General features: G+C 26.7%; 1 protein-coding gene across 1 annotated transcript; it reads left to right on the forward strand.

Annotated features, from left to right (window-relative positions):
- The first annotated feature begins 1,076 nt into the window (after window positions 1-1,076).
- Window positions 1,077-22,558, forward strand: alpha-Man-Ib (alpha-Mannosidase class I b). The gene is given in 12 exon segments (XM_067280997.1): window positions 1,077-1,167; window positions 1,258-1,398; window positions 20,041-20,277; window positions 20,353-20,407; window positions 20,473-20,658; window positions 20,732-20,761; window positions 20,764-20,879; window positions 20,974-21,162; window positions 21,231-21,418; window positions 21,492-21,615; window positions 21,689-21,883; window positions 21,959-22,558. Coding segments are annotated over 11 exon segments (1,794 nt in total). The 5' UTR covers window positions 1,077-1,167; window positions 1,258-1,287; the 3' UTR covers window positions 22,322-22,558.
- Window positions 22,559-22,917: the final 359 nt, after the last annotated feature.

The raw sequence follows: 22,917 nt of genomic DNA on the forward strand, positions 1-22,917 counted from the left end.
TTAGTATAGTATATTAGTATATCGCTATTAACCTACCCCATGTTGAAATTTTTCTCCGTTGTGCGTCGCTTTGCGTTGAATTTTTAACGATTATAAGCCTAACAAAAAGTTTTTTTAAAAAATAATAATCGTAGCTATTGTATCATGAAAAATTATTTCTTTATTTTCCACAAAATTAAGACAAAATAAAAAATTAAGCGTGGTTTAAATACTGGCTTCCCTTTCATGGTCGAGCCAGTGCTGCCAGCTAAAACATGCAAAAATTTAACAAAAATAATATTAAAGTAGCCAAGACAACCAAATATTGTAGCGCCACATCACTAGCGGACATTTGAATTTGCCGACTAGAACGTGGTCGGTTAACCGATAAGTCGGTTAATCGGGGATCGGATAATCGATGCTCTATTTATACAATTTTGCAATGCGAAAATTTAAACATTTCATTTCAGAATCCAATTCAACGACTTTTAAAACTTCCAAGATTAATACAGACTGAGGCACTATAAACCACCTGCAAACACGCAGATATTTTACAATTTTGAAATGACGGAAACAGTTAGCGATTAAACACAGTAAAATTAAATTAAAAATGCCTGCGGCTCTGCGGGACTCGGAGTTCGAATCCGGTTTAGAAGTTCATTAATTTTCGGGGTGAAGTGACAAAGAATGGCGGAAGACAAAAAATCAAAATATTTAAACTATAAACAAAACTAAATTTAAAAATAAAATACCAGATTTAGCCGGAGGCAAATATTCTTCTCCTTTGATTCGACGCAAGAACCGACAAAAATTGGGAAACTGCGAATATTACTCGATATTCGCTAAATGTTTGCTCGGAATTCGACGAATTGCTAATGTGTAGACGCGCTTCTTTACGGAATCTGTTACATCTGATACATAAAAACACAGAGGACATTTTGTTATACGAAATTAGAATTAAAAATAATACCGAAAAATAAGTAACGCATACTTTCATAAAATTCATGACGCATATTATTATGTATACTTAAAAATTAAAATCGTCATTCTGAATTTTTTCAAAAAATAAAAAATAAATAATAATAATAATAAAACAGTAAAATTTAAGTTGAAAGATGGCGCTGCGATCGAAACGTAGACGTTAAAGTGTTAGAGATGAAGACATCGAAGAGTAGATGATAACGAAAGGTAAAGTAATGTCCCGTCTACGATTAACTTAAATAAATGAAGTTTTTAATGATCTTTTTGTGATTTTTAACCAATCAAAACTCGTATCAGGATACATAACATATATTTGTAATTGTTAATATGAGAAAAACATCTTCGAATCAGGATGTTGAGAAAGGTTACACTCACACATTCCTTACTCAAGATGATGACATTAGACATTCAAAAATACAGAAGAGAAGTTTATGGAGGGTAAATATACATTTGTTTTTATGATATTAAATATTACTGATTAACATATTAAAAATGTGAAGAGCAACAAACTTTACATACTGAAAAAAACTTTTTTTTAATGTAAAAACATGTAATTTGTGTATAGATATTGATAAATCTTTAATGTTTTTTGAAGTAAAAATCAAATTCTAAATGAGATTCATTTTTTTTACGTGATACAAAAGTATGTGTTTGTTGATCTTTTCAAAAAAATAAAGACTTAATTTGTTTAACATTCTTGGTCAGCTTGCCAAACTGTGTATAATAAGATTAAAAGTATTGACTGTGTAGATAATTTTGTGTATTAAATTATAAATTTATTTTGTTCATTGCTCTACAGAAGTTATATTTTATGGAATTAAGTTAATGCTAATAATTTCAGTTAGAAGCACATAAGAAATGAATTTACATATAGCGGATATTTTTAAAAGATTTAAAGAGATTTTTTCTTTTTAAATTTAAATAAATTAAAGGTTATTTATGTAGAATTATTCTGAAATTAATCTAAATACTAAATATACTTACTTAAAAACTAGAAATAAATATTGTTAATTAAATTTTCCTGTTAATTTTTATGATGTGGTGCTCTATCTAAAATGAAATATGTATATATATATAGAATTAATATAATATAATTTTTGTTTTATTGAATAATAGATGCTTTTTTTTATAATAGTTTAATTTTTATTACAATGTTTATGTTGCTTTGTTTTGGAATTGATTCATTTTCATTATTTACATTCAACTGAAAGGTACAGTACCAAACATTTGGAATATTGTCAAGAGATGTATTTTGAGATCTAATTGTGTTTTAGCTTCCAACATTAAGAAAAAAGTATTCTCTTTTTAATATGTGTTATATATTATATAAAAGAAGTGTGTATTCACATATATATTCTTTTATATATGTGCGCATATTTTTATTCTTTAGTTTATAATTACTTTTATTTAAATGCCTGGAGAAAATTCATTTTTACAAATTTGCATAATCTTTCACATTCTTTTTTTACATCACATTAAACGTCATTACATATTACGTCAGTAAATTACACGATAGCTCCCTCTATTGCTATTACCTCACGACACCCAGATTGGAGATTACCGGAAGCACCGCCATCTTGGCACCAAGGGTTACATTATCCTTTTATTGTCATATGTAATTTTTATTTCATTAAAATTAGTATTGGCTAAAATAAATGATTTTTTGATTATTCTAATTAGTTTTGTTAATAGCCTATCCAAATTATAGCAACTTAATATAGAAGAAAGATGATGATGATGATATCTTTTTGGATGTCTACTGGACATTTGTTGAAAGCAAAGAAAGTAATAACTTACTAACCTAAAATTTAAAATAAATATTTAACAAAGCACTAAATCACTTGGATTGTCATGTTGTCAATGTAGACTATATGCACTGGTAGACATTTCAGACTTTTTTACAGTAGTTAAACTTTAATGAACAATGAAATAAGTTTAACAAATAAAATAAAACATGTAATAATTTTTTTTTATGAAATATACACATTAAGCTGATTAATTTCAGATAAAGATTATTGTGCAACAGAAAAGACTAATAGATCATATAACAATATGGAGCCCAAGTCTTCATTGCTATTAATGATATCAAAGGTTCAGTATCCGATATCAACAGAAGGTTTACGTTGCATATTCAAACATCGAACTGCATGTAAGTGTCTAAGAGACTAATATTCAATATATTTACAAGTGATGTGACTTTAAATATGCAACATAAGTGTTCCATTGCTATTGGAACTGAGCCTTTGGTATTATCAAAAGTTGCAGCTCAGACTTTTGATAATATGACAGGTCAAGTGACTGACTTAAAATTCAATCGAATATTCCAATTTTTGTAATTTCCTATACATCTAGAGTTTAAGAGCTTTAATTTGAAACCTCATTTACCAAATTTGATCAATAGGAAATGTCTAAACAGTGATTTTGTTTGCTTTTAAATATATAGTTCATTTAATCGATATATTTCATAGTTTTTTAAATGCAAAATTTCATAACCAAAAACATATTTGTTATATTTTCGGTAAAAGTTAACTAAGTTCTACACAAAGAAAGATCTAAAATAAATGTCAATAAATAAAATAAAAATATATAAATAAAATTTCATGTTACATATATTTCAGAATTTCTATTTCTTATCTCATACAGAGTAGAACCTTTGGATCTACTTTAAACAATCTATGATAAATATTATGGTTTAGGATCACAGACTAAAAACATTAAATAGTAGTGTAAAAGTATGTGATACATAATAATAATAATAGTTATTAATAAGATCACACTTCATTAAAGCCATATGAATCAATACGTGTTATTCAATAATCCAAAATGAAGTAATTAACATCAGACAGTAGTTTAAATAATAAATTATTTATATTGACATATCAAGTATACTTCTTACTGCGTACTGGATAAATTATAATTCTTTCTTCCCCGAAAAACCTTCGTAATCCAGTGGTAGGTGTTTCTACAACAGCTAATGTTTTCAACCCCCATGGGGTCTTCTTCAGGCACAGCACAAAAAATAGCTTCAAATTCCAGTGAATGGAACAAAAACAATATATATCAATATATTGAATGAAAAAAAAAATAATAAAAAATTAAACTATTTTTGAAAAAATTTAAGCTTAGAGACAAAATTATAAGCAATAAATCTATGTTAAATTATTTTTATTTAGAATATATTTACACTTTTCTGTATAGTACTTTGAATGATTGCTACATAAATTGACACAACATATTTTATTTTTGATTAAGCATTTTTTTGAGACACTTGATGTATCACTAGATCAGGGATGGCGAACCTTTTTGAGTCCGAGTGCCGTATTGTAAGCATACTTAGCTTTACAGATCTTAATGCGTGCCAATGTATTAGACTTCGAATAATGATATTTAAAGAAATTAAACGAATACGCTTTAATTCGAATAAATGTAAAAAATCTGATTGAAAAAAAGATGATCAGGTGATAAACAGAAAGGATGATTGAAAATGACAGAAATCATATGATACATTACGTGCCAGATGATTTCTCTTACGTGCCACTTTGGGCATGCGCACCATAGGTTTGCCACCCCTGCACTAGATCAAATACTTAAACAGTTTTGATTGAAATTGTTTAAGTATTTGATCTGATGGTAAGATATGAAGTGTCTCAAAAAACATTTAATCAAAAATAAAATGTGTTCGACTCAAATTGTATAGAGAGCATTCAAAGTACATAAATAATGGAGTCAATGATTACAAAAAAAACATTTACACTTTTCATATGCTTTGAATCATATTTTAAATTAAACTCTGTCTTTAGATTTTAGTCTTAATATTATTTAAAAATTTACAAAGCTTTTATTTGTTTAACAAGACATGTGCCATTTTATAATTGCTTTAATGATTATTGAAGTTTGAATTATAAAAATATAAACATTGATTAACTCGATTTTTATATTTTAGTGCCAAACGTTGCCAGATCATTTGAATTATAAATATTAAAATTAGAGAATATTGAAAACAAACAAAGATTACTAATTTAATTATCTACCTTATTTTAATTAAATTTGTATAAAACAAAGATTTTCAAAAATGTTTTAATAAATTTACATTCTGCTTTTAAATTTGTAATGTTTATAAAAGTATGCGGCATTTTGAATATGCAGGTAATCTTTGTATAATGTAGTACTTGCATACAATGTAGTTTTGATAAGAGTTCATATGAATTCATCTGTTTATTTTATTCTAGTAAATGTTCTCTCAGTTATAAAATAGTTTGCCAATGTAGATTATCTTTCTGCTATGAGGTGAAAACCTTTCATTTTTTATGGAAATCTTATTAGAGAAACAAACTATTCTGTGCTAAAAAGTATATAATTTTATATACTGGAAATTCCCTTTAGTAGTTTGTGTGTAAGCTGTAGACTGCTTATATTTTTCTTTTTCTTTATCATTTGCATTCTTGAAAATAATATTTAATTAAATAAGTGTGAACAGGTTAGTTAGTCATACATGCATATCAATCATTGAGTGATCAAAGTTTTATTTACAAATTTTAATAAGTTTTTTATTCTGTCAAATGATTTATTCTGAATTAAATAAAACTGTTTTTTCTTACATTATAGATGTAATTTATATTTTAAAAAAATTGTTTTGGAACTAACCCCAATTTTTATATAAGATGTGAAACTTCTCACATAACATGATTCTTATAATGCAACATTTTTGTGGAATATATCTATCATGTTATATAAAGGTTACCTGTATTAGGTTAAGGAAAAAAATATTAATTTATACTTACATTTGAAAGAATAAATGTAAATATTAAAAATGTATTTAATAAAAATGAATACTTTTTCCCCTATATTACAATTGTTTAAATTGTTATCCTAAAGAAATTTTTATACCAGTAAGGATGGGCTGAGAGCTCTAAAATGATAATGTTACGTGAGATAATTTTGTTTATATACTGTATATTAGATCTTGAATTTTTATTGAAACAAATACAAATCGTCTTTTCATAGCAAAGTTTTAATTATGAATTTTACAACATTTTTCTGATAATAATAATTAGGAAATTGTTAATTCAACAGATTTAAATATATTGGTAATATTAGCAATACTCACACAAAATAAAACAAATGACAAACGTTTACTGGAACTGAAATCAAACGTACAACACCTTTAACATATCCAGTATGAAGTTTTTAATAGCTTAAAAATGTTTTCGGCTGGGTTAACTTCGTTTAAATGACGAAGGCTGATTAACGCAGCCGAAAATGTTTTTAAGCTATTAAAAACTTCATACTGGATATGTTAAAGGTGTTGTACATTTGATTTCACACAAAATAATAATTAAATCATATAAAGCTTCTTGAAGTATAAAAATTTGATAACAGATAGCAGCTAAAATTTCAATGAATTAAAGTAAGTGCTTTATCAAATAGTTCTATCTTTATTTAATTTTATGTATCGTTACTCGTGATTACGATAAATGAACATTATAAATGATAAATTATATTAAGAGTGAGATTTTGTTTTATTAAAGCATTTTAAAAGCGTTTGTAAAATTAATACAAGAAAATTCATATAAGTTTTTTAGATGTATATGTATTAGGGTGATAACAAGTTCATTTGTATTTGATGACAAATACATTTTTACCAGTGTTATCTGAAGACCTTGTGATAACTGATTTGTATAAACAAGTCAAATTGTAGATGGTTGATTATTTGTATATAGAATCAGTTACTTAAATCAAGAAAGGAATTCTTTCTTTTTTATTGCAAAGTTTGTTGTTATCAAAAAGTATAAATGAACTTACTACACAATATAATACTAGGAAATTTAATATTTATATTAAGATAAGTGAAAAATGTCTAGCGATAATTCACTAGTTCAGGTATGAGTTAAACCATCAACATTTATCATAAGAGTTGAATGTATTACTAAAATATAGCTTATTTATTTTTTATAATTATCGAAAGTACTGTACTTTTTAATTTTTTTGGAGTATATTTTAATGTTTTAGTTTATTTTTGGTAAAATTTTGAAAATGTTTTTGAAAAGCCAAACACTAAATAAACACAGCTTTAAAAAAAATAATATGCAATCAATAATGTAAATATTCTTACTTTTTAAAAGAAACTGAAGTTTTCAGTTTTAATCTATTTTCGATCTTTTATAATATACGTAATATTTAGATGATTTCATATCAACATTAGATTCAAAAGCATTTTTATATGTCAGACATGGGCAAATGCGGCTCTTTTTGAGTTACGTGCGGCTTCTGCTGAAAGTGTTAATTTCTGTTTTTTATTATTATTTTTACAATTTTATTTTTATAATTTTGTGAAAATATGTTTACTAAAAAATGTCAATATTTGTTTTATATTGTATTTATATTATATAATAAAATTGCGCGCCTTACCATACTATCCGCCACGACAGTATGGGAACTGCGGCTCCCATGCATTTTGCAAAACCTACATTTCGGCTCCCACTGAACTCTTGCTTGCCCACCCCTGTTATATGTCATTAAATTCTTATGTTAAGTCTATTTTTTATATCAATTTTAATACATGTTTATCTTTATCGTTGATTTGGAGCTTATCAATATTTATTTTTGTTTATTTCATAATAAAAATTTAATATTTAATAATCGCTGCAATCCTTATGACATTTATAATATAAATGAATGCAATTTCTGTCAAAAAATATAATTTTTTTTAAAAATTTATTTTTTGAAATATTTTAAATGTGTTTATAAAATTGAAACTGTTATTGTTCATATTATTCATAAAAAATAGAAAATGAAAAAATTATAAGAAGTAGAATGTAGGTCTATGTACAGATAATAAAACTTTAAGTACATTCATGAAGCATTATAAATAACTATAAAATGCTTTAATGGAGCAGTAAAGACATATAATTATTTTACATACAGTAAATTGAAATGAAACGTTAACATATAAAACAAAAAAATGAAGAAAATTTTAAAATAAATTTCATAATTTAAATTTAGTAGATAATTCTTCTTGTCCTGTAACACTAAGAAATCATGAAAGAAAAAATTGATAGTAATAAATCGATACTAATAAAATTTCAATAATTTGATTAAGTTATTCCGAACAAGTTTAACTTATCGAACCTTCATGAATGACTGTCATTTTTGTCAGAAATTTTTTATGAATTTTATTGATTCATTCTTATATATAGTATATTGATCACATACGTTAAATTTAGATTATTTCAATAATATATGTTTGGTTAACAAGCTTGAAAAAGTGCTGTTTTCTGTGTGTTTTTTTTAATAAAATAATTATCTTATGCAAGAAGATTAAAAAATTATTTAATATCTTATTATACCAAAACCTGTCTAAAATGAAAACCTTCTTAAATGGGAAAAATTCTTCAGAACAGAGCAATTTTTTTTAGGTTAAATTCTATTATAATCCACAAACTCGTCCAACGTAGAAATGGAAGAGATATTTGGGTAGCAAGAACATAGTTTTCCATTGCATGTAAACAAATAAGTAAAATTGCTAAATTGCTTCTACGTATAATGGTCGTCATCACAGAACGGGACAAATTGTATTCCAAGAATGATTTCAAACATTGTCAGAGAAATAAAGATCATGTGATGAGGGGACAATGGGACACAATATCTTTGTTAATACTAGTCTTTGTTGGAATTAACCAGAGCAGAATTGAGAACTTTCAAGAATCAAATGGGTTTCTGAGAATCAAGTTCTTCAGAGCAAACAACAAATGATATAATACAAATTATATTTAATAAACACCTTTACATATGTTTCCAGCACTTTATAATTTTAACGAATGTTTTCAGCTTGATTTACAGGCTTCTTGAGGTTAGATGCTGTTTTAATTAGAAGTTATGCTGTGTTTTAAAAAATTTGAATGAGGTATACACTATGTCGATATACCAAATTAAACTACCACATGGATGTGAAGCACTTCTCCCAAAAGTACATTTTGTATGCCTCTGAAAAAGCAATTTGATCATCCAAAAGATATGTCTATGGCAAACTTCTTAAACTATAAAGTTATTGAATGAAATTTACAACAAAGAACCAAACTTACTCACAAAAATAAATGCAAGAGTAATTAAACTAGAAAAAGAAGTAAGCAGAAACCTGCATAACTAATATAGAATGAAGTTAAAATGGGATTTTGGAACACAACATAACTTTTTCTAATTGTGAAATGGCTTCTAACCTGAAGAAGGCCTGTAAATCAAGCTGAAAATGTTTGTTAGAACTATAAAGAAGTGCTGGAAACATATGTAAAGGTGTGTTTGTTAAATATAATATACAAAAAATTCTGGTTTAAGATAAGAGATTTACTTTGATATAATACATGAAAACAATGAGAATAAGGTAACACAATGTTGCTAATTTGCCTCCAGATATAATTAGTAACTAACTAGTACTGCATATGTGAGAACAAGTCAATTAACATGTTGCTATCAGATAAAAGTTTAAGATCACTATCTTTCGGCATTAATAAAGTGCTTTATTAATGCCAAAAGACAGTGATTTTAAACTTTTATCTGATAAAAATCTTGTGTGACAAAATAATTTCTTTCATAACATGTTGAAAACTGAGATTGAAATAAATGATTAATTAATTGGAGTATTAAACTTTTTGAGAAGTCAGATTACGGAATAACTTAGTCTCTGTATTACTGAAATGAAATTAAAATTTCCAATGGCAGAGTGAGACACTAGTTCTTGGTATTTGAATTGGCTTGTGTACAGTATAATAACATTTGGATGGATTATTTTCTGTATTTTGTAGAAATTTTTTTTAATATACTTAAAAAGTTAATAACATTTCTAACACTGATAAAGCTATTCATGTATCCTTGGTTACTATTTATCATTGAAATAAATGATCTTATTTTGAGATGACTTTCTGAAATAAGATTAATTAATTGTTTTATTTATTTAATTAAGTAATTGATAAATGAGTTCTCTTGATATTATTTCTTATATTACATACGATGATTTAAAAATTGTTCAAGTAAACAAGATGATTTCACACAAAAAGTACAGTATAAAAAAAATAATACTTAAGTAAAATAAGAAAAGTTAAAAATAGTAAATTTACATTGAAAAACATACTTTACAACATTTTTTTTTTTTTTACTGTAAAGTGGATGGATACTGCAAAATCTTAAAATGGATAAGGCTTTTTATATTGTACATTTATTACAGTATGGCTTCCTTGGGCAAACATTACTTACCTGTAGCTGTTGATAGAAGCATTAAGAAAAAAAAAACAAAATTACTTTATAAAGTTGACAACTCTGGTGTTAGTGCTTTGGGAAGGAATTTGAAAAGTATGGTATTTTGACAGATCAGGGGCCGTATTCTGGTCACTGTCTCTGGTCTCTCGTCTCTCACAAGCCGGTTGCTGATTGGCTAATCCAAATGATTAGCCAATCAGCAACCGGCTTATGAGAGACGAGAGACCAGAGATGGTGACCAGAATATGGCCCCAGATCTCAAAAACAAAGTTGATTTTGAAAAACATTTAAAGATGGTTTTAAAGCTTATTTTTACCCAGAAATCTATCCTAAAGTGTTGGAATGGAGTTTCATTTACTCTGTGTATACACACAAAAGTAACAAATTGATTTTTTTTTTTTTTCTTAAATATTTAAAAATAAAATCATAAAATGTTGGTAAACACTCATTGAAGTTATTGAGAAAACTTAATATTTTACTAATAAAATACTTAATTAAAAAATTTACTTTCATAAGATTTTAAATTAAAAATTTATGATTTATTCTCTTAAACTATATTTAAAAAATAAGAATCAAACTTCTAAATTAATCAGGTAACAAAATAATTTAAAAAAATTAAATTATTAAATTAGTGACTAATTTGATGAATGTAATATGAAGATAAACTTAATGATTAAATACATTTAATTAATTTAGGAATATCTTTTTAAATTATTTAATTAAATCTTAAATTTAGTCCAGAATAAAATTTAATGTGCAAATCTAGTAAGCACGTTGCCATGTGTGTTATATGAATCTCAAGAATCGTTTAATTCGTATCTAAGAATTTATAAGTATATAAAGGATAAAAAAATAATTTAATGATAACTTTCATTTTTGTCATGTGTAGATATTTTGATTTTAAAACCTGATAAATTTGTAAATCACAATATATTTGAAGACATGAAAACTATAATTATAAATTTTACATTTTATATGACTTATTAATTTTGACCTGTAGATTTTATTAACCTTTATAAAAGTACAATTATTGTGTGCCATTCTTCTAAGGATAGACCATTTTGTTTAGATTCTCAATATTTGCTTAATTACAAACTTAATGTACTGTGTGTTATATATATATATATATATATATATGGGTAGCCCAAAAGTCAATTAATTGTTGTAAAGATTGAATTGTAATTAACTACAGTTGTATTTTTTTGTTGTTGTTGTTAATTTATTTTTTATCGGGTTTATACCAATATTGTAAACTCAATTTGTTTCATATTCACTAATGAACCTGAAACACATGTAGGGCAGAGGACGCCACCACGTGACCTTTGCCCTCTGACCTCACTTTGCTCTCGGACTCCAACGAACAGAGATGCTTTTTCATTCTATGCTAACCATTTAGAGTTGACAGTATCGCTGATCTCATATTTGTACAGTAACTCAATACTATTGTAAATATCTCATAACCGTGACAAATAAACTAAATTATTCACTCGGATCAGGGTCTCGGTTAATACTCACCGACAAAACAAAGGATGCAGGACGTGTGGTCGAGGTTGACGTGGACATCAGACAAGATAGAATCAAACCCAGACTAATTCCGCCTAGCATCAAAATGTGCTGCGTACGGATTTTAGCCATGCTGCTAAACACACATTTGGGTCATTATTTATAATATTAATAATAAAAATTACTGGTATTGGAATATTAATATTCTCTATTAATTTCTGATTTGGTTAAGTCTAAGAATTGTTATTAAACGTTTTTATTTAATAAGGAATATTTTAGAAAGAAACATATTTCAGATAGCTTCAAATTTTTTGATAGACTCTGGAACTTAATTATTTATCTTTTGCTGTTATTTCAATACATTTGGAAATATATCTTATCTAATATTTCATAGATTTTTATCAGAAACTACATGAAAAAATGAGTAAATATAATTTGATTAAACGGTTGTATTTAATGGCTTCTTTGATTATACTATAATGCATTGGATGAATTTAGCTATAATGTTATCAAATAATTTTCAAAAATATTGGAAGCTACATGTAGCATCCTTTTAACGTTATCGCTTAAATAATTGAAAACTGCCAGCAATAGCTAATTAAATTAATTAATTTAGCAGAATTTCGGGCTTGTATCCAATGTTCAGTCATTTGAATTCGTCACTCAGTAATTACTGTTTTCTTCTTTCATTATTAATGATGATATTTAAATTTATTCTTATTAATATTTTGAATGCAGCTAGATTTTTTTTTATAAATTAGAAATCTCTATTATTATTATTATGAGCAAAAGTTCTTTTATACTGTTTGCCTTGTACAATTTAATAAACATCATTACCTTCTAAAATTGATTTAATTAGGTACAAACTGGCAATTTGCCATCCGTAAACCTAGTTTAAATTATAATTAAGAATCCTGTAAATTTTATCTAAGATGCAATGACATAGAAATATATATTGTAATTTGAATATAAATAAGTGATACACATTAATTATTTATATTACTGATTGTTCATTCTTTTGGTGTATTTTTTTGAAAAAGTATAATTTTTTCAAAAAAAAAACTAGTAAAAGTAGGCCATAAAACTAGTTTTGAATAAATATTTATAATTATAACATATTGAAGTATTTGAAACTTTAAATAAGTCTGTAAGTTAAATACTATACTCCATTGTGGATATCTTATTTTGTATAAGTAACAACTTAAAGTTCAAGTTTAAACATAATAAATTACGATATCATCATTTGTTTCTTAATAATTGTTTGTTATAAATACGTTATTGTTAAAAATGTTTTTGACTTGAATAAATTTTAATTAATTACTATACATATAAATATATTTGTCATATAATTACATTATATGTATATTGAATTTGTAAGCCGAAACTAACTACAACATAAAAAAAATTCACACCGCTGGAAAGTGTGAAAATGGTATAAATTTTCTATGTTACATATTTTATATTTTACTCTGTAATTTACTCTATTACACTACTAATTATTAATTAAAATTTACAAATAAAAGAACAAACTTTTTTCCTTTCCTTTTTAAATTTTATTAAAGATAAAATAAATGGTTCAAATGCAAATTCTTAAAATGTCTGAATTCGGCTGTATTAAATTACATGAATCTAAATGTTTGTAACTATTCAAAACTATAGATTTACAATATTTATCTTCAAATATAGTAATTAAATCATTGCAAAGAAAGCCAAAATCAAATTTTAAAAATAATTAGCAATTTATTTTTTAATTTTTTTCGTTTCAAAGTATAAATAGTGAAGACAAAATGAACTTGTCACTAATACGAATTAATGAATGACAGTGATCTACTAATCACCAATAATAATTCTATAATCATCCGGTCATAATAAGAAACAGATTCAAATATAATTCAGCAGAGTATCTATAAGAAATTAACATTTTTAGCCATATTTAGGTATTCTTGAAACCGTGTTTTCTTATATGTTGAGCATCAAACACAAGACCGTGTTATTTATCAACTAATAGAAGTGGAAAAGTGCCAAGTGTTTAATAAATAACACGGTCTTGTGTTTGATGCTCAATTTTTAGCCATCTTAAATAGCCCATCATCAGGCTCTAGAACAAAATTATATAAAAGTCACTTAGTAGAAAATGAAAAGAAATGTAGCTGTTAATATAATTGTAAACATAAAAAAATGAATGAAAAATAAAATAAAATAGCAAGCGTACGGGTTAAAGAATTAATGCTCCGACTGGGATAGTGTCATTTATATAATCTTAATTTCTACATGTTAAAGTCAATAGAATTAATTATATTTGTATTCTACATGATTTATTTTCTGTTAAGATAATGCCAGTAATTAATTCGAATTGTTTAAAAAAATTTCATATATTTATTAAGAAATTTATTATTATATTTTCCAACAAGTAAATAAAAACCTTGGGAGATGTTTACAGGACGTGGGCACTGGATGCATCCCCAACTGGCATTGTAATAACTGTCGATGGTTATAATGTAAGCTTATATATACCAGATGAGGAGATCGAACCGGAGGTCTGGGTAGCGTAATTGGCAACGCATTTGCATGGTAAGCAGGAGTTGCGGGTTCAAGTCCCACTCCGGGTCGATTCTTTTCTTCCAGTTCTCCTAAATTATTTAATTAAAATTATAATTGTTAAATTTATCAAGAGATGGCACCTAACACCTGACTCTAGTACCAAATTGTCTTATAAATTATTATTATTATAGCAATTTCTAGCCCCTATAATATTCGGCATTAGTTGGAGGATAGTTCTAAATAAAAACCTTCACTTTTTTCTAGCAAGTTATTAATATAGTGATAGACATTTTCAGCCTAATTCATAGACCGACATCAGGTCCATAACTTAACATAAAATTTGTTTGTTTGATTTTTGGAATGTAATTACAGCAAAAACTTGTCCAAAATGAAATCTAAATGAAATGGAAACTTGTCTAAATAGGAAAACTTCTTCAGAACAGAGCATTTTTTTCCTTTAACATAAGGGAACCTGCCAAACCAGAAAAAATATTCAGTACCATGGATTTCTAATTTACACAGGTTTTACTGTAGTTCCAAAATGAATTCTAATGATTCAAAATTGTTTTGGAATGCTATTGCATCCCAAGCATCAAACAAGAATTTCATACTAAGTTTTTTCTGGTTTTGCTGTAACTTTTGTTTTTGCAGATGTGGTTTTGCAGACATTCAAGTGAAAATTTTGGAACATCCATTGCACAGCCCATGGTCTTGCACCAATGATTATCACTTGTTTCCAAAGTTGAAGGAATGTCTCTCTGAAAAGAAGTTTTATGACATGGTTACTGAGAGCAAGCAGATTTCTATGACGTTGGCATTAAGAAACTCATTTCTAGGCTTACCAAATGCATTGAGATCCATGATGACTATGTTGAAAAATAAACAAACATACATTCTAAAAGTATTAAAAGTCAATTTAAAATTTAAATGCTTTATAAATATTTTCTGGACTTTGTATATTTACATTCTGAATACATCTTGTAATAAGTCCTTTTTGGAATCCAATAACTACAGTAAAATAAATTCATAAATGAAATGTTTCTATTTATTAAATCAGTAGTTTTAAAAATTCAGTAATGACTATTCCATTAAAGCTAGATCTAGGTTTGAAGACTAAATATTGAAAAGAAAAAGAAAATTCAAATTATAAAACTGTAGAACAGGACTATTTTTTCCTAAAACTATTCTTGTTTCAACTACAAAAATGAAAATGATATTTATCACAAAAACAATTGACTAACTAAACTTACTATCTGCAATTATTAAGGCAAAAGATTGAATAGGCATCAGTTCTAAAGAATTTAATGCAAGGGAATATTTTATTAACCTTCAACTAATGCGGAACAACTGAAGAGAATATTAAAAAATTTAATTTTTTTTATAACTTCCTTGCCTGTTAGCAGAGAAAAACCTTTCCTTCCTATATCTTTAAATGAACTTACTGATACTATCTGCCAGTTTAAAAGCAATGCATGTGATGTGTATACAATAAAATGAAAACAACTACAGATGTGTGTGCATCTGCAGTAGTATTCATTTTATTCCAGCTTGTTTTTTTTTGTAGTAAACATTATTTGCATGTATTGTATTGCAATATATTCCTTCTTCAGTTTCATTCTCATCTAAAATAATTGCAATTATGGTATGTTTTTTTGTACTATATCAGGATAATGTGTCTTTAGGAAGCATCAAGTTTTAATACTCTTTTTATGTTTTTATATGCAGTGAGGAGATAGGATGTATGGCATTTGAAACTGCATTATAGTGCATCATCATTTGAGTTTTCCACAGAATGTAAATAGTTACCATAGATGTTCTTCTATAGATTCTGTAGTAATTTTAAAACAAGACTTGTTTTATATGTGATTAATTTTACAGATTTATAATTTTTGCCTTTAAAACTTAATAATTATAAAAACTATGAAAGATTATTAGATTGATTGATGTTCGAATTCAGCATTGTCAATTTAATTTTTGACACATTTTTGTTTCTGAATTTATTTATTTATTTATTCTCTAGAAATTACTAGATCTTTAGAATACTTCTGTGACATGTTTTATATAAATATATATATTATATATATTTTATAAAATAAAAAGAATAAGAAATCTGTAGGAAAGACATAAAGATCATTTAAAAATCAGATAAACTTTATATGATATATCACAGTTATAATATGTGAATAGATATTATCTGATAAAAATCTGAAATAAAGATACTGATTTTGTTATATGTAACAAAATTTGCACCTATAGAATTTTAGTAGATTATTTTTAGTGTAATAGTAGTAGCAAAAATAGTGTAGATTTGATTGCAAAAATGTACGAAATTAGGTGAGTTAGTATAATTTTCAAGAACTATTAAACAAAAAGAAAATGTCTTATTGTAAACAAAGTAAAAAAATGACTAAATAAAATGAATTTTATTTTTATATAACCAGCTGTATATTATATGAGCTATAAATTTAGATTGGAAATAAGCAGATGAACACACATAATAATGTATATATCTCTGTCCATTTCTTATTTTAAATTTGCTGCATCCAACATTAAAGTATTTTGAATTCAAATCATTTATGATATAGTAGCCTACATTTTGTGAGACTATATATTATTATTATTGTTAGAATTCAGAAATGTTTCATTTATATTTGTTGGATATGAAAGCAAGTAAACATCGTTGTGGGAGAATAAATTTATTTATTTTTTTTTGTGCAATTCACTATCTTAAAACCTTTAAGAATACTGTAATTTGTATTGTATTGTTTGAACAAATATATTGCTAATATACAGGGTGTTCAGAAATTCCCATTACAAACTTCTAGGACTTGTAGAGGGGAGTGAGTACATAATATTTTGGTTAGGAACCCATGTCCGGAAACGTACCGTTTCCGTTCCGTGATGGTTTCAATTCAGATGTTTAACTCTTCCACTTCTGCTGGGGGAAAAAGAAAAGTCTCAGAGTTGCTTGTCCTGGTATGCAATAGGGTAGACAGGATGACGTGTAGAATAATTAAATTTCCTAGTAATTGCACTGCGTCATAGCTAATTCAAATTCCTCAGGCAGAAGTGGAAGAGTTAAACATCTGAATTGAAATTGTCATTGAATGGAAATGGTACGTTTCCAGACACGGGTTCCTAATCAAAATATTATGTACTCACTCTCCTCTACAAGTCCTAGAATTTTGTAATGGGAATTTCCGAACACCCTGTATTTAGAACAGTGGTCTTTTCTGCTGTCCACATCTCTTGAATTTCCACAATGCATTTTTGCACCCCTCATGAAAAATTCCTTGTTTTATTATTTAATGGAGAACAATCATTCCATTTTCTCCTGTATTTTAGCATATCTTTCTTATTTACTTAAAGGTCACCTAATGATTTCTGTTCCTATTTATAAATATAAAAACATTTGGGTCTCTATTAGGGATTTGCAACATTTACAGAAAAATATGTATCGATACATTTTTATTATTTTACATTTAGAAAAAGAGATCTTCCACAAAGTATTTAATTTTGTCGCCAGTCAATTTAACCCTTATCATTTAAAAAAAATTTTTTTGTTTCACCTAAAGCTAGTTTTTTTGGTCAAAAAATTTCTTTTAATATATAAAACACACATTTTTGAACTATAAAATATTTATTCATTAGCAACAATTTGAAGAATAATAAAATGTCAGTTAATTAGTTAATGTAGTAGAAAATAATATGAACTACTAGTATTTATTTTAACTGGATTGATTAAAAAGATTTCTCTGAATGCTCATCTCTTTTTAAAGTTTATTGGGCCACAATTTGAAAAAAATTGTAGACCTATAATTTGATATATTGCCAAGAATATAATTGTAAGACTATACTCTGCCGTAAGACTGTTATTTTCCTGAGGTGTGAAAAAGGACATCGAAAGACTTGTTATTGTATAGTCTTAAAATGTATTAATTTTGTATATGTGAGGTGGTTTGGAAATTAGCGTTTAAGTTCTATAATGATAATTTCCCAAACCAACTTGCATGTAGGTATTCAATCACATTGAAACCATAACAGAGACGAGCAATTAATTATTGCGACATCGTCACAATGCTGGGTTGCAATTTTTAATCTTATTTTTAATTTATTTAATTTAAAATATATTCTCTCCACCTCAAATTAGTAGTGGTTTGTTCCTGTATATCATATCTTTTAACAATAGAGCCATCTATCTAACACCTTTCAGGGAAAAATCTTTTAATTGAAATAATATGACTTCCGGTTTGCATTGGAAGTTTGTATTAGTCAATCAAAGCCCCTAAGGTTTCCATATCTGGTCTCGTCTTTCATCTAACTCTGTTCTTGAGATTAAGGAAAGACAGATAGATGGACAACAGTGGGAATTTATAGGTCTACAACTTTTTTCAAATCGCAGCTCAATAATAATCAAAAATCTGTTTCAATATGAGAGCTGCTTGCTTTAAAAAGCAGCTATTATTAAAATGTATAATATTCACTTTTAGCAATATATTCAGTCCTCTTGTATTTTATTTCATAAAAATCTAATTTTTTTGCATAATATTTTATTGTTTCACAACACTTTCATCTTTGTATTCCATTCTTTTGTGCATTTTTGTGCATATGGTTCTTAGGAAATTTTTTCAAATGCTTTATTTTATTTTATATTTTTTCAAAGAACACTGTTTTGAACTGTAAACATGAATATTTTATCATATTTTTTTAGAATATTTTATCATTTTTCTATCTAAAAAATGGATATACCATGACTGTCGTTAAAGAGAAAGGTCTGAAAAGGTTATGTATAGAAAACAAGGGAGGCGAGAATAACAAAGCTGATTATGAATTTTGTTAGCAAAGGTCATAAGGAAAGGTTGACAATGGTAAAATAAAGAGAGAAGATTCTGAAGAGTATGTACAGTACAACAGGACTAAGAGATAAGGATGTAATGAATAGAAAGAAATGATACTTAAGATTAAAGAACTTTTTTGTTGAGAGCATTAATAATGAAAAAGATAAAGAAGCTTGTGATACATTGCTGTGTATGATTTCACTCATTTTGTTTAGAGAACCAACCTTTTAAAAGAAAGGTCACTTATTGCAAAAGTATGAAAGAAATTCTTCAGTATAAATATATATCTAAATCTCTTAAATATTTCATTTAAACTTCAGATTTAATTCTTTATAATTTAATTATTGTAGTTTTCTGATTATAGGAATTTAAAAAATTCATGTTTTCTGAAAACAAGTTTAAAATTTGAAGAATATTTACAATCGTTTGAAGATTGTAAAATGTAGTAAACTCTCAACATATTTCTTCTTGTAGACTATTGCCAGAACCTGGAATTTTTAATCTTTTCTTTAGCTAAACTTCTGTCAGAACTATTAACTTAATGCAGTTAACTTTCATAAAAGTAAAAAATTGTAAATTAACCCTGTTGTTTCCTTGATTATAGAAATTTAATGAATTTAGTACCTTATTTTTGTCACTTTGAAACTTTTTATGAATTCTAATGATGTTTTTATACAGTGTTTGTTTATTAAACTCCTACAATCAAAGATGTGGCAAAGTGAAAACTTTGCAAAATTGATAATGTAATTTATACTGCAACTTCAATCTTTTTAATTTCTGATAAGTGTGAGTGTTCTGAAACCTTGACTGATACTTTTCAGTATTATTTTGGTGTTACTGTAAGAGATGTAGATTAGTTGTTTTATATGGTACAGTACATAAGTTATTTATTTAAAATTGAATGCGTTAAATAATTTAAAATTATTATTTTAACAAGTTATTTTTTCAGTGGTGGAATCAATTGTCTCGTCTACAACGTTACGTTATCTGTATCTTTGTTTTGTTCACATCATTGTCAATCTTAGTTTTTCTACCATTGTTGTCGGAAATATCTTCAAAAAAGCACTCAGCCATTCCTTACGATCCAAACAGTCCTTCCCATAATTCAAATAAACAATCGGTGAATTCCAAGGGAAACCAAATATTCATTCCTTCCATTGAACACAGAGAAAATGTCAATGTACAGGTATTAATATTTATAACATAAAATAGTTTTGTTAACATTTAAAAATTACTGACATTTTATATTTTGTTTGTACAGATTGATGAGAAATCTATAAATCAAATTGTTCCTCCTATAGATATTAGAGAATCAAGTAAGTATTCTAAATTCAACTCCAAAACTTCATTAAAATATTATAATAAGATAATTATATTATAGATCAGATAAATGAAAAACAGAAAGCTGTTGTTAGAGCATTTAAACATGCATGGAAAGCATACAAAGAATATGCTTGGGGACAAGATCATCTAAAACCAATTAGCAAATCTTATCATAATTGGTATGGTGTGGGTTTAACATTAATTGATTCATTAGATATGATGTATATGATGGATCTAAAGGAAGGTGAGTAATTTTATAAGATTAATTATTATAGTTATGAAAGTTTGAATAAAAAATTAATTTTTTTCCATTTTAGAATTTGAAGAAGCCAAACAGTGGGTCCAAGAAAATTAGATTTTAATATCAACAAAGATGTCAATTTGTTTGAAACAACTATACGTATCTTTGGTGGTCTACTCGGTGCATATCACTTAAGCAAGGAAAAGATATTTTTGGATAAAGCAGTAAATATATCTAAGAATAAAATTCATTAGGAAAATTTTTGTTATAAGGAAGACTTCAATTATTGATTTTTTTTTCTACTGAATTTTGTATTAGATTGATCTTGCTGATAGACTTCTTCCATGTTTTAATTCTCCTTCCGGAATCCCATATTCAGATATTAATTTGAAGACAGGTCATGCACATGCTCCTACTTGGGGACAAGATAGTTCAGTTTCTGAAGTTTCAGCAATACAGATAGAATTTAAGGATCTTAGCAGGATTGTGGGAAATTCAAAATATGAGGTAATCATCCTTTCACATTTTATAATGTTTATCATATATTCTCTATAAGTATTGAAAATATTTAATAGGTTCCAGTATCTAAAGTGTCAAAATTACTCCATACATTACCAAAAAAGGATGGCTTGGTACCAATGTTCATTAATGCAGAAACTGGACAGTTTCGAAGTTTGTCTACCCTCACGTTAGGTGCACGAGCTGATAGTTACTATGAATATCTACTTAAGCAATGGATCCAGACAGGAAGAACTGAAAATTGGTATGCATAATTTGATTAAAAACATTTGTGTGTACAGTATAATGGTGAATCAAATTTAATTAAATGACTTTAGGTTAAAAGAAGATTATTTGCAAGCAGTTGGAGGAATTAGTAAACATTTACTTCGTTATTCAGAACCAAATCGATTGGCATTCATTGGGGAATTATTAAATGGACATAATTTTAGTCCAAAAATGGTAAAATTTCTATAATAAAATAAATTTGAATTTAAATTAAATGCTACATACAAGCGACAAATGTTTGTTTTAGGACCATCTGGTATGTTATTTACCTGGAACATTAGCACTGGGATATCATTATGGGTTGCCTTCTTCACATTTCCAATTAGCTCTTGATCTCATGCAAACATGTTATCAAATGTATGCACAGACTGCAACATTTCTTAGTCCAGAAATAGTATATTTTAATTTACAACCACAAGGAAGCAGTGATATAATTATCAAGGTAAGTTTATTTTTTTTTCCCCATTTCAAATTTATTTCTGGAATACTCTTATATTAGAACTTTTGTATATTTTAGAGTAATGATGCACATAATCTCTTACGTCCAGAAACTGTTGAAAGTCTTTGGTATCTCTATCACTTCACACACAATGAAACATATAGAGAATGGGGATGGAAGATATTTCAAGCCTTTGAAAAATATACAAAAGTTAAAGATGGCGGCTACACAACTATTAGTGATGTCCGCAATCCGCTTATGGTAAAACCTAGAGATATGATGGAAAGTTTTTTCTTAGGGGAAACTTTAAAATATTTTTATTTATTATTCAGTGACAATCAAAATCAATATTCTCTAGATAAATATGTTTACAATACAGAAGCTCACCCCCTTCCAATTTATTCCCATGATGACAAAAATTCATTGCAATCTCAGTTATAAAAAAAATGTTTATATATATGTAATATATATATAAATTCCGTTTATGTGATCCAGACTGAATTGTGGTGCTAAGTCAAGAAGACTTGAAACTGTCAAGTTTGGACAATAAAGATTTAAATGTACAGATTCAACCTGTATATGATGTAAAAATAAATGTGCCTTGTGTACATGAAAACTAAAAACAAATGGAGTTAAACCCCATTTATTAATAATAAAAGCCATTATCTTCTTTGAAAATTCCAGTCTTGATACTGTTTTCCAACCCTCACTATTTAAAAATATAACATTACACATTAAATTGGTTCGACAAGTGGTGACGATCTATCTCATACATAATTATAATCATGTTGTAATGGAAAATTGTTCCTATTTGACAGCTAAAAATTCAGGAAAAATGTTTCATTTTGTTGTTTTAAAATTTGGTATTTATAAAAATGAACAAGTGTGAAAATAATATAAAAATTTGTTGTTTTTGAAGAACAAATAAGGATAAATTTTACAGAAATTATATTTAAAAAAATTGGCATTGAAACTATTTTAATCACAGTAAATAACTAAATTTCACCTTTTAAGCAAGTTTCCGGTTTATATTTGAT

Source organism: Centruroides vittatus, unplaced genomic scaffold (genome assembly GCF_030686945.1).
Source record: "Centruroides vittatus isolate TY-2023 unplaced genomic scaffold, ASM3068694v2 contig_900, whole genome shotgun sequence".
NCBI lineage: Eukaryota > Metazoa > Arthropoda > Arachnida > Scorpiones > Buthidae > Centruroides > Centruroides vittatus.